The sequence below is a fragment of the Hemitrygon akajei genome, chromosome 10 (assembly GCF_048418815.1).
Source record: "Hemitrygon akajei chromosome 10, sHemAka1.3, whole genome shotgun sequence".
Taxonomy (NCBI): domain Eukaryota; kingdom Metazoa; phylum Chordata; class Chondrichthyes; order Myliobatiformes; family Dasyatidae; genus Hemitrygon; species Hemitrygon akajei.
In genome coordinates, this window is record NC_133133.1 from 172,368,253 (window position 1) to 172,382,442 (window position 14,190).

General features: G+C 40.8%; 1 protein-coding gene across 2 annotated transcripts in view; it reads right to left on the reverse strand.

Moving 5' to 3' along the window:
- Positions 1-14,190, reverse strand: part of LOC140734964 (protein kinase C-binding protein NELL2-like) — a 320,968-nt gene that overhangs the window by 237,509 nt on the left and 69,269 nt on the right. For both annotated transcript variants that reach the window (XM_073059717.1, XM_073059716.1), the window contains exons 5-9: positions 13,625-13,721; positions 10,591-10,663; positions 9,992-10,074; positions 5,845-5,973; positions 939-1,041 (exon numbers count right to left, since the gene is read on the reverse strand). In XM_073059717.1, coding sequence (XP_072915818.1) covers positions 939-1,041; positions 5,845-5,973; positions 9,992-10,074; positions 10,591-10,663; positions 13,625-13,721 — 485 coding nt within the window. The remainder of the gene's footprint in view (positions 1-938; positions 1,042-5,844; positions 5,974-9,991; positions 10,075-10,590; positions 10,664-13,624; positions 13,722-14,190) is intronic.

Here is a 14,190-nt window from a genome sequence, read left to right on the forward strand (position 1 = left end):
GAAGGCACACTCTTAGCGATTCAGGAACAGCTTCTTCCCCTCTGACATCCGATTTCCGAATGGACATTGAACCCACAAACACTACCTCACTGCATGTTTTACACTACTTATTTAATGTAACTATTTAATATATTAACCGTTTCTCTTGTTATTTACAGCAGCAGTTGGGTTTCTCATATACTGAGATTCATAGATGAATGACACGGAACAGAAGGCTGTATGCCAGAGCTGCCGAGGTAAATCAAAGGATCACAGGAACTCAAGCAAGCCTATAGAACATAGGGAGCAGGGAAGGGGGGCATGTCTTAAGATTAAATATGCAATTTAGCCAAGGCTGATCTTAAACAAAGTACATGTTTGTAATCAATTTTAAAAAGGATGAATACTTCTGAATGTTCATCTGAGAACACACGAGCTTGATTTGTACATAACTGATCATGAAGAAAGTCAGGATAATAGCAAATGAAAATCTATGCACCTGCCTATTACTTCCCAATGGGTCCACTCCTACCCTGTCTCCTATGGCCCACTCTCCTCTCCTGTCACATTCCTTCTTCTCCAGCCCTTTACCTTTCCTACACACCTGGCTTCACCTAACACTTTCTAGCTATCCTCCATCCCCTCTGCATCTTCTGGCATCTTCCTTCTTTCTTACCAGAACTGGAGGGGTCTCAGACCAAAATGTCAACAGTTTATTCATTCCCGTAGATGCTACCTGACCTGCTGTGTTCCTGCAGCAACTTGTGCCTGTTGATATGGAAAACAGGACTCCAAGGTTTCTGGACCACCCTTAGCCGTTCCATGCTCTGACATTGTGATTAAAATCAAGATTAACGTTTTTGAAATAAAATTGTTTTGAGGAAGTTCACAACACTTCAAGAAGTAATGAATGGACACCTAACAGCATTTAAATGTCGATAAGGTTGTAAGATACTCACGTTGACATTCCTTACAGCATTTGCCTTCCACGTAGACAGGAGCTTTACCTGGAGGACAATTCTCAGGGGGGCAGCTCAGCCTCTTACACCGTACTGTTCCATTCTGGGAAAATAACACAATGTTATTTTAAGACTGTTTGTGTTAGCTGCCAACATTGCTGAATTATTAACCACTAAAATAACTTATGGCTGATTGATATAGAGCAAGCTTCCTGTAAATCTCTTGCATGTCAAACTCCAAGGAACTGATGATATTACAACAAAAATATATAAACAATTCTGTAATCTAATTTACAGACTTTTCAACTAGTTCATAGAAGTCTTTCTCATTTTAAATGAGATAGGAAATGGCTTTGTTTTGTACTGCAAAATTACTGTGTTACACTGCATGCTATTCGTGTGACTGAAGGATGATATTCAAGCCGTCAACTGTGCAAGCTCACAGGTCAAAAGCTTTGTCCTGCCTATTCTTATTGTCCCAGTAACTTATTCTCACTCACTCATATCCACTAACACCTCACTAATCCTCTCGCCAGCCACCTACTACATTACAGATAAAATTTGCAGTAGCTCACTACCTAACAACCAGCATGCCTTTGGGTTGTGAGGGAGATGAAAACAGGTGTATAAAGGTTGACCAGGTAGGATACACAAATTCCAAACAGACAGCATCAGAGATCAGGAGTGATCCTGGTTTACAGCACCTGTAAGGAAGCTAGACTCCTTGTTGTACAGTAGGCCACCCATGCTCGATAAGAATACACAGAGAAGGAGAAGCTGTCTAGGTCCCTCAAGCCTACATTGTCACCTCTTGTCTGATCTGCCCCAGGCTTCACCTCATCCTCTGTGCTAGTTCTCCATAGCCTTTAGTTCCATGATATTTTAAAAATTTATTTAATTCCAAAGCAGTACATAAGAAATGCTGGAGGAACTCAGCAGCATCTACAGAAATGAATAGATAGCCGACGTTTCAGGCTGAGGCCCTTCTTCAGGGTTGAGAAGAAAGGGGGAAGATGCCAGAATAAAAAGATGGGGGAGGGGGAGGAGGCTTGCTAGAAGCTGATAGGTGAAGCCAGGTGGGTGGGAAAGGTCAAAGGCCAGAGAAGAAGGGATCTGATAGGAGAGGAGAGGGAATCATAGGAGAAAGGGAAGGAGAGAAATAGACAGGTGAGAAGAGGTAAATGGTCAGAGTGGGGAACAGTGAAGGTGGGGGGGGGGTGGCTGGATTTCTTTATTAGAAGGAGAAACTGATATTTATGCCATCAAAGGAATGTGCTAAATGTGGCTAGAATGAGTTGAAACTTCTCACCAGAAATTTTCCCTAGAGCTTTATATCCTCTGTTTTTGCATCTTTTAAGCAATTTCAAAGAAAAACAATGACGTCATTAAGCTGGGAAAGGATGTTGCTGGCATTGAATGGAGAGGTTAGATAAACTGGGATATTTTACTTGGTGTGTGTGCAGATGAGGTGTGACTTTGCAGTATTTTTTCTAGAATAGTGGAGAGTCTAAAACTAGGAAGCATAGGTTTAAGGTGAGAGGGGAATGATGGAAAGGGGGCCTGAAGGGAAACTTTTTCACACAGAGGTGAGCATATGCAATGAGCTGCCCAAGGAAAAGTAGAAATGGATATAACTCATTATGTGCTGTGTTGTAAGCCTTGGGCAACCATAGTCTTTCCATGACCATGATTGTTCTTGGCAAATTTTCTTCAGAAGTGCTTTGCCATTGTCCTATTCTGGGCAGTGTCTTTACAAGACGGGTAACCTCAGCCATTATCAATACTCTTCAGAGATTGTCTGCCTGGCATCAGTGGTCACATAACCAGGACTTGTGATATGCACCAGCTGCTCATATGACCATCCACCACCTGCTCCCGTGGATTCACGTGACCCTGATCGGGGGCTAAGCAGTTGCTACATCTTGCCCAAGAGTGACCTGCAGGCTAGGGTACAATTACAACATTTAAATACATTTTGATTGGTACAGTACATAGATAGGAAGAGGACAGGAGCCAAACAGAAACAGGTAGGATGAGTTCAGGATTGTAACTTAGTCAATGTGGCTGAGATGACTCAAAGGGCCTCTTGCCATGCTGTATCTCCCTATGGGTCTACGAGATTATATTCATTGATGTTGAGGGATATAATGAAGCAATCTTTGACAATGATTTTGGTAGAATCTCAGTAAACAGATTAGTGCGAGGTAAGAGATTAGCTGTATTTGTCACATGTACATCGAGCCATCAAAGCATACAGTGAAATGTGTCATTTTGTGTCAATGACCAACACAGTCCAAGGATTGTGCTGGAGGCAGCGTACAAGGAATTGAACCCCCAATCAGTGATTGGTGTCATTGTAAAACGGTTGCACTAACCACTACACTACCATGCCCCGACATTGGTGGCAATTGCTTCTCTTGTACCAGATTCAAAGGAATGGAACTCTAGGCATGAATAATCTCTTCTAGGGCTTCCTGGTGGGTGCAGGTATCAATTATAACCAACGTTTCGATGACAAGCTCTGCCATCTTCAGGGAAGATGCCTGGCACGTCTAGTCCGGCAGTGTTTATACCCCCATAGTCTGCCCCTCTTGAATGGTTAGTCTTCATCCAATCAGGTTTCCACTCTCTCACCTGGTTTACCATCAAATTCCTGCTCTTACTTTGTTAAAATTCTTTTCCTTTAGTTTTATTTCAATGGCTTCCTTTACCAGGTGGTCCTAAATGCCATTGGTGCAGCACAGTAGATTTGTGCCATCGAAGTCAATCCTGCGGCCATTGTGAATGCAGTGTTCTGCTCCTGCCGATTTCTCTGAATACATCTCCTGTGATCCTAGGTGTGGAATTCCTCCATGCATCTCATCTGGCTGATATACACTGCTCCAATTTCACAGAGTATCTTGTAAGCACCCACTGACCTGAGTCTAGATCCTTTTTCAACTCTAGGTTTGTTAAAAATTATCACTGATTTTGACATGTGACCTAAAATGCTTTAGATCATTCTGTATCTTTGTTCCTGCTTGTCTGTCCAAATTTTCATCACAGTTATCCTTATGGTATTAAATGATCATTTCCATATTATTCAGAGACAGGTGTTTAACTGTTACAAGTAAAGTTTAATTTTTGCTCACAAGGAGAATAGTTTTGTTTATCTATGTAGTTTCCATACGTTGTGAGATTTCTGGTACTGCTACTCTCAGCAGTATTAAATGTGAGGGTAAAATTGCACAAAATTGTTCTGGCTGCACCCTCTAAATAAATTACGAAGTCTAACTTCAGTATAAGTCTCTCTGACCACATGGAGCGTTTGGAAATGGTGGATGGCTGATCGTACACAGTACAGGATTAAACGGCTGGATCTAGTAAGCAGAATTTGTATTGCTTGCTGACTTAAGGGTTTTAACCTACCACTGCATTAGTTCCTATTGGGCTTAAACAGACTGACTCTGCTTGATGGTACAGTCAGAAGCAGACTTAAGTAGATTAAAGCCCTTGTTTGAAAAATCATATTTGACAATGGCTCATGGTGTGTCACAAGTTTCCTCACACCAAGGAGTCTAAAACTGGGGGGGGGGGGGGGGGGGGGGACTATCTCAGAATAAGGGGAAGCTCTGAATGGAGGAGAATGCTCTTCTCTCAATGTGTGGGTGATGGATTTCTGGCATTCTTTCTGGAAAGTTCCATTGTTCAGTTCATTTAAAGCAAAGATCAGAAAGAAATCATGGCATTTAGAGCGATGATCAACATTATCACTCCTCCCACAGTAACGCTCATCTTTTGATGAATATTACAGCAGCTCTACTCCTGTTCTTATGCTGCTTTCTCTTATATCTTTGAACAAGCTTCCCATAAATTGTCCTTAAGCATTAGATTCAAAGTACAGATAGCATACTCTCCTGCTGTGCATCAATAGCTGCTGACTCATCCTCTATTAGGCTCCCATACCTGGTCAGTAACATTGACACTTGGAATGAGGTCATGAATGGCCAACAAAGTCTACTATCCAACTGTATGATTGTCCTCTCCCACCATTTCTTCAGTCTCCTATCTTCTCCTTGTATTCTTTAGTCACACTACTGGAGCTATCGTGTGTCAAGGCTGTTAATGTTTTGAAGTTACAGAACACAAACCAATTCAAGAGTAGACATTGGGGTCCAAAATGTGAGTCTAATTTCATGTTTGATTTAAGCAGAGCATTCATGTATCATGTGGTAGTGTGATTGCACATGCAATTCGCAAATTTATACATATAACCACTGATAAATTATTTAAACAAACTAGAATGCTTTATCAACACACACACATATATATAGACACAATTACTCAAATATTATTGAAATATTAAATATGCAACAATGGCTTACTTCATTGGGAACAGAAATTTCATTAAATCATCTCTGCACTACAATGAAGGGTTAAATAATGCCACAAAAACAGAAAGTGCCAGAAATACTCAGCTGATGGGTGGCATTAATACAGTGATAAACCGACCTTGCATTCCAAGTTAATAATCTTCCCAATTAACCTGAAATGGTAACTCTGTTTCTCTCACCACAGTTGTTGCCTGCCTTCAAACATTTTCTGTTTTTATTTCATTGTCCCATCCCTTTATTCTTCTGTCTCTCAGCCTCACCCACCCTATCCCCTCTCATTACTCCCTCATATAAAACAGCCAGAATATTTTTTTAAATCAAAGGTACTCTGTAAAAGACAACTGTTGTGACTTATGGAAATTTATTCCTGTGGAGAATGGAGAATTTCCCCCTTAACAATCCCCGTTCAACAATCCCCCATCCAACTCCTTATGTCTAACACAGTAATTTTTGCAATGATGGACAATGGGAAACACAACACAGAGCAGGAATTCACAGTCTGAATTGGTAGGAGAGACAGAGTTGAGCGGTACCTTGCAAGTGCAGTTCTTACAGCCATCTGTCCAATACACGGATTCCCTGTAGATTCTGTCCTTCACCTTGCAGCTCTTCTCACAGTAACACTGATCCAAGCTGTTCATCTTCTTCTCAGCGTACGACAACTAGGTATGGATTTACATGCAGTCATTGTGACGTTTCATCACTTTTATCCTTCAAATTAATAATTAAGCGTGGTGTGTTGACCTCGTTAGCCAGGGGATTGAGTTCAAGAGCCACAGGGTAATGTTGCGGCTCTATAAAACCTGGTTTGACCACACTTAAAATATTGTGTTCTGTTCTGGTCACCTCATTATAGGAAGGATGTGGAAGCTTTAGAGAGGGTGCAGAGGAGATTTACCAGGATGCTGCCTGGATTAGGGAGGGTGCAGAGGAGATTCACCAGGATGCTGCCTGGATTAGAGAGGGTGCAGAGGAGATTTACCAGGATGCTGCCTGGATTAGAGAGGGTGCAGAGGAGATTCACCAGGGTGCTGCCTGGATTAGAGAGGGTGCAGAGGAGATTCACCAGGATGCCGCCTGGATTAGAGAGGGTGCAGAGGAGATTCATCAGGATGCTGCCTGGATTAGAGAGGGTGCAGAGGAGATTTACCAGGATGCTGCCTGGATTAGGGAGGGTGCAGAGGAGATTTACCAGGATGCTGCCTGGATTAGGGAGCAGTCTTATGAGGAAAGATTGAGCGAACTAGGGCATTTCTCTTTGGAGTGAAGGAGGATGTGAGGTGACTTGATAGGGGTGTACAAGATGATAAGAGGTATAGATTGAGTGGACAGCCAGCATCTTTTTCCTAGGGCGGCAATGGCTAATATGAGAGGGCATAATTTTAAAGTCAGGAAGGGTAAGACGAAGGAACACATACCAATCCTAAAAGAGGGATCAAAAGTGGAGAGAGTGAGCAGCTTCAAGTTCCTGGGTGTCAAGACCTCTGAGGATCTAATCTGGTCCCAACATATTGATGTAGTCATAAAGAAGGCAAGACAGCGATTATACTTTATTAGGAGTTTGAAGAGATTTGGCATGTCAACAAATACACTCAAAAACTTCTATAATTTTACTGTGGAGAGCATTCTAACAGGCTGCATTATTGTCTGGCATGGGGGGTGGGGGGCAGGGGAGTTACTGCACAGGACCGAAAGAAGCTGCAGACAGTTTTAAATCTAGTCAGCTCCATCTTGGGTACTAGCCTACAAAGTACCCAGGACATCTTTAGGGAGCAGTGTCTCATAAAGACAGCATCCATTATTAAGGACCTCCAGCACCCAGGGCATGCCCTTTTCTCACTGTTACCATCAGGCAGGAGGTACAGAAGCCTGAAGACACACACTCAGCAATTCAGGAACAGCTTCTTCCCCTCTGCCATATAATTCCTAAAAGGACATTGAATCTTTGGACACTAGTTTACTTTTTTTTTTAAAAAACAGTATTTCTGTTTTTGCACTTTTTAAAAAATCTATTCAATATATGTAATTGATTTACTTGTTCATTTATTATTATTTTTTTCTCTGCTAGATTATGTATTGCATTGAACTGCTAAGTTAACAAATTTCACGTCACATGCCGGAGATAATAAACCTGATTCTGATTCATGAGAGAAAAGTATCGGGATGAATTCAGAGGTAGTTTTCTTAAACATAGGGAGTGGTGGCTGAGTGCAATGTCCTGCCAGGGGTGGTGGTGGAGACAGATACACCAGGGGCATTGAATAGATTCTTAGAAAAGTACATGGATGATAGAAAAATGGAAAACAATGTTCAGGGGGAAGCGTTAGATTGATCTTGGAGTGACCAAAGGCCAGTACTGTTCTATGAAGGAAGCTATTTCCCATGTTGCATAGAATTTAAAATATCTTCTGTGAATCTTTCTTTTATAATGCCTGTTTTCTATTGACCTCATCTGCCATGATGGGTGGTATGGATTAGATTTAGAATATTGAAACAAGGCAGTAAGAATTCCATTGCAGAGCAGTCTGAAGTCTCTTTCACACACTTTGCTTAGTGAGCAGCTGATCACACGATGGGGTCAGACCAGAACAGAACACATCACTTTATTGTCATATATTAAATTTAGGAGCCGAGAGGTAATGTTGCAGCTATATAGGACCCTGGTCAGACCCCACTTGGAGTACTGTGCTCAGTTCTGGTCACCTCACTACAGGAAGGTTGTGGAAGCCATAGAAAGGGTGCAGAGGAGATTTACAAGGATGTTGCCTGGATTGGGGAGCATGCCTTATGAGAATAGGTTGAGTGAACTCGGCCTTTTCTCCTTGGAGCAAAGGGGGATGAGATGTGACCTGATAGAGGTGTATAAGATGATGAGAGGCATTGAATGTGTGGATAGTCAGAGGCTTTTTCCCAGGGCTGAAATGGTTGCCACAAGAGGACACAGGTTTAACATGCTGGGGAGTAGGTACAGAGGAGATGTCAGGGGTAAGTTTTTTACTCAGAGTGGTGAGCGCGTGGAATGGGCTGCTGGCAATGGTGGTGGAGGGGGATACGACAGGGTCTTTTAAGAGACTTTTGGATAGGTACATGGAGCTTTGAAAAATAGAGGGCTATGGGTAAGTCTAGTAATTTCTAAGGTAGGGACATATCTGGTACAACTTTGTGGGCCGAAGGGCCTGTATTGTGCTGTAGATTTTCCATGTTTCTATATACTGTACCAGGGTGGAATGAAATTCCTTGCTTGTGTGAAGCTTGCAGAGAAAGTCAAAGTAAATTCATTATCAGAGTACATATGTGTCACCATATACAGCCCTAAGATTCATTTTCCTGTGGGCACACTCAGCAAATCTATAGAATAGTAACTACAACAGGATCAATGCCAGAGTGCAGGAGACAACAATTGCAAATATAAATAAATAGCAATAAGTAACAAGAATACGAGAAAATGAGATGAAGAGTTCTTAGGGTGAGATCATAGACTGTGGGAACCTTTCAATGATGGGCAAGTGAGTGTAGTTATCCCCTGTTGTTCAAGAGCCTGATGGTTGAAGGTATTAACTGTTCTTGACCCTGGTGCTGCGAGTCCTGAGACTCTCGTACCTTCTGCCTGATAGCAGCAGCGAGAAGAGAGCACGGCCTGGGTGGTGAGGTGCTTTCCTATGAGAGTGTTTCATGTAGATGTGCTCAATAGTGAACAATGTATATGGTAATAAAACACAGAACTGAGCATAAACCAATAGAATGGTGCAAGGACAGTAGTGTAATCTGAAATAGTACAAAAGGAAGAGGTAACAAAAAGATAGTAACAAAATAACTAAGAGAGATAGAATAAAGAGGCTGAGAACGTGGCAGCAGCACTGGGAAGGGGGTGTAAAAGAGGTGATTAGTTCAGAAGTCTGACAGCAGTGGGGATAAAACTATTCTTGAGTCTGACTATTCAGGCTTTCAAGAAGGTAGAAGGGAAAGGAAATGGCCAGGGTGGCAGGAATCCTGGACTTCCTCAGCAGGCTCTCACAGTTGTTGCAGCTCAGTTCTATTTAATCTTATAATTCCCAAGTTTTTCTTATTGATTAAAATGATAAATCCATTTTTATTGAAGCTTGGGGAGCCTAACTTTTGTCAAGCTTATTAAATGAGAAGTGATTATTTCTCATTCCTGCCAAGAGATAAGGATTGGCCTAGACAATATGGAAAGGTAAGACAGACTCTACAGAAACATTATAATTTGCTGTAAATGATTTGTAATGTAATAGCATTTTACCAAGGAAGATAATTTAATCTTTTTGCACAAGGGGTTGTAAACCAAAGGAAGATGTTCATCATGACATCATAAAAATACCCAAAATGTGTTTGTTGTTTCATTAAATTATAATGGTTTTTGAACAAAACACAGAATATGTTTTTGTTAATACTATTGCAGAGTTCATGTCATTACATTAATCTTCAAATTAATTAATAGTGGACCAAGGTATCCCCCAACATCTTAGCTAATATTTTTCCTCAACCAAAATCATGAAAAAAAATCCTTACAATTCATTTCATTTAACATGGGAATCCTTGCATAGAACAGCAAGCGTGAAATTCTTTAGGGTACCTAGAAACTCTCCAAGGATGTATTATAAATAATATTTTACCAAAGATTGCAGAAATTAATAATTTTCACCATTATTAAAGACTTACTTTTGCTGAGGTTTTGGCTAAAATATCTTGGAGCTCCATAATCTTCTGCACAAGTCCATGGAAGTCATTGCACGTTGGACAAGCTGAAATGAGAGAAGTGAAGTACTTAAAACATGAAAGCAAAATTCAGAAATTAGAGAAGAAAAAAATGTGAAAACCTCAGAGAAATGGTAATGTGGGCATCACAAATAATTGAAATGTTGTTTCAACTGTTGAAGGAGAAAGGTTAAATTTTAGCTGGGAAACTTTAGTCGACCAGCAAATGATTATCAAATCTTATTCAAACTATGTTATAGTCTTTCAAAAATCATACATTCACACCATTTTCCAATTCTCAGTGTATCTAATTTTAAGATGCTTTAAATTACTGAAATCTCCCAACCACAAGATTATGAAATACAGTATTTATTCTGAAACGTTCAAGGGCATTTTACTGAAAGCTTTATAACTTGAAAACCTTCCTAGCTTTAAAAATCTATCCGACTAATGGATTACTCATGACTGCCTGCTTAAAAGCACTGCTGCCTTTTTTTCTGATAACCTCTTGATCTATACATTTTCACATTTACATATACAGTTAATGGAATCATTAAACGTACTTCGATTGAGGTCTGGGCATTGAGTGATATATCCTTGTGGCATCACAAGAATCCGCACGTCCTGCATCACACCCTGTAGAAAGAGAAAGTCTCAGAATTGGATGTAAGCACAGCAGAACATCAACAGATTCCTCTGTTGTATATCACATTCCTATGGACAGCACAGCAGACCATCAACAGATTCCTCTACTGTATATCCTGTGCCTACGGACTGCTGGTTTTCAGAGATACAACAAAAGAGAACACTTGACACAACTGTGCATGGCTTTAGTGAAGTCCACACTTAGAAGGTTTTACATAGGTTTGGTCTCCTTATGAGAGAGAAAGAGTCTATACTTTCCAGAGTATGGTTCCTTAATGTTGTTAGAGCTGAGAGTGGTAATGGGGACAAGCTCCCACTACCTACTAAATGCTCCCAATGGCTTGCACCTCAAATAGCCTCCATAACCAAGTCCATCTCCTGGCCTTAACATGTGGCTTAGCTGATAAGCCAGTGGAACCATTTCTACTGACAGGAGAAGGGGCAAAGGTGGGTTACTAGCACCTTAAAACCAATTGCTTCGAGCAGATGGGGCTTGTCAGCCATGGTAGGCAGCTCATCTAGGAGAAGGAAAACTCTGATCTCAAACCTCTGCTGCCTTTCAGCTACACCCACTCATGGGGTAGGTTTCAGGAGTAAATCCTGAGGAAAAAATCCAGAGCTGGAGACCCTAAAGCAGTTCTGCATTGAGTTCAATGCTGCCTGACAACTCCAGCAATGCTGCTGGTACTGCAACGGTCTCTGCCGTTCCTTTGGGTTCATCAGATGTGTGGAGAGAGGACCCTGCTACATAAGCAACAGCTTGCTCTCCATATCATTCTGCCCGGGCTTGTGTATCTAAACAGCAATGATGCAACATCCATGGTCGACCCCGACCAATGGAGGCCTCACTCTCCAGAATTTTGGGAAATAGTCAAGTCAATAATAAGTACCCTTATTGCTAATATACAGTTCTGAGGGCTCGTGACGGAGGATAGCAGATCATTGTTCAACACCTAAGTTCTGCTTCTAGAAATTCTGACCAGAAGTACAGCAGCACTAAATGGATCATTTTTCTGGGCCAAGGTCAGGGTCAGCAGAAGTTAACTGACCTGGTGGGCAGTGGAGGACAATTTTCTGAGAGTCTGATGACATTGGCTGGTGACTTTGGAACCTGCCTTTTGGAGGATACAATCTAGTGAAAAGCTCTCCAAGGTTGCTGACTAAGCTCAGCTTCTGAAAGAAAGTCTCACACTGAAGAGTTCGATAGCAGGAAGGGATCGGCTCAGAGGTGGATCTCCAGTTTTAAGGTGCTTCATTTCTATCAGATAAACTTTGGGTGAGTTTTCATTTTTATTCTAATAGGCTGCTCTGTTGGAGTCTGCAAAAGCTAATGTCAATGGCTCACTAGCATTGCTGATGGCCTCATCTTTGGGATTTTTGAGTTTTGCATCATTTCAGGAAAGACCGTCCACTGCATCCTACGGTCAACGTGAAGTTTTAAAAAAGGAGTTTAGTCAGTCGGACTCTTTCACCTTGAACTCCACAAGTAAACAAAAACAAGTATATAGTCCAACTCTCCATTCAATCTCTCATTTTACCATGCTGATAAAAATGCTGTTGAATTAATAGAAGTTAAAATAGAATTCATGCAAAATACTGGAGGAACTCAGCACTGAGAAGGGAGGGGGAAGATAATAGAATAAAAAGGTGGGGGGAGTTGAAGGAGGCTAGCTGGAAAGTGATAGGTGAAGCCAGGTGTCTGGAAAAGATCAAGGGCTAGCTAGAGAAGAAGGAATCTGATAGGAGAGGAGAGTGGACCATAGGAGAAATGGAAGGAGGAGGGGACCCAGGGGGAAGTAATAGGCAGGTGAGAAGAGGTAATAGGTCAGAGTGGGGAATAGAGGTGAGGGGAAACACAGAACAATGGTGTCACAGTCCACAAAATTCCTATTTGATTATTAATGTCAAAGCAAAATATGAGTAATCTCCACTCATGTTAAAGAATGCTAGCTAATAATTTGGTTGTCAAATATTTGGAAGATTATCTACTCATGCAAATATCCAGGCATGCCCATAGCTCTGTTTTGAATTGTACAATCACAGTGTAATTGAAGAATTGCTAAGCAATTAAATATAGTTCTGCAAGCTAGAAATACACTCAGTGGCCACTTTATTAGGTACACCTGTACACCTGCTCATTAATGCAAATACCTAATCAGCCAATCATGTGGCAGCAACTCAATGCATAGAAGCATACAGACATGGTCAAGGGGTTCAGTTGTTGTTCAGATCAAACATCAGACTGGGGAAGAAATGTGACCTAAGTGACTTTGACCATGGAATGATTGTTGGTGCCAGACAGGGTGGTTTGAGTATCTCAGATAGGGCTGATCTTCTGGCATGATGAATCTCCTGTTATGTTCACACATAACACTCTCTAGAAATGACAGTAAATGCAGTGAAAAATAGAAAAAACATCCAGTGAGCAGAAGTTTTGTGGGTTAAAATGCCTTGGTTAATGAGAGAGGTCAGAGGAGAATGGCCAGACTGGTTCAAACTGACATGAAGATGACAATGACACAGATAACCACACATTAGAATGATGGTGTCAGGAAAGCATCTCTGAATGTGCAACACGTCAACCCTTGAAGTGGATGGGCTACAGCAGCAGACATAGACTGGATGGCCACTTTATTACGTACAGGGGGTGTCTAATAAAGTGACCACTGATTGTAACTCTGCATGGCTGGAACTATAGTTAGAAAGAAACACTGTAAAGGCATTTTACTTTTCTGGCTCAATTGTCTGAAAAACCTGGTAATTTACTAATGTTGGTTCAGTTGAGACTAAATTGCAAAATATGCCAACAGTTTTCAATGGTCTATGTCTTAAAAAAATTAAGACATATTTGAATTCTATAATTCAAAAAAAGGGTAACATTTCCAAACAACAGATCCATACATTAAAATTAGTGTTGCAATAAATGAATCCCACATTACAATAATCACTTACTTTGAAAAGGCCGTGTACATTATTTCTTTGTCCTAACCAAAGTGTTGAGCCAGTTGGAATGTCTATATATGGCCTTTCAATAAGTCGCTCATAAATCCTGAATACAGGAAACAAAGTAATACTTCTGTTATGGAATTCATTCTAGAATCCTATAGAACTATTAACTATTATATATATACTACAATTCTTTTTTTTTACTGTTATGTTTTGCACTGTAGTGCTGCTGTAAAGACAACAAATTGCAGTATATATGCCGGTGATATTAAACCTGATTCTGAAAATGTGAAACAAGAGAGTATCGGCCATAGTTCATTAAGGATGCTTATTTGCCCTGATATTTTCCAATACTAAGGATCCTCCAAATGGTTTCCTGAGCTGTAACAGTGTTTTAGTGTGTTAGTACTTGTATTCATGGGTATTCCTGTATGGTTAAATGGCAAGTAAACTTGAAATTGAACTTGAAATGTTAAGAGCTAAGTTTGTGTTTTTAAAAGGATGATACAAGTTAAAACACCAATAAGAATAGCATTTCATAATAATTGAGAAATCTCAGTCAAGAGCTACTA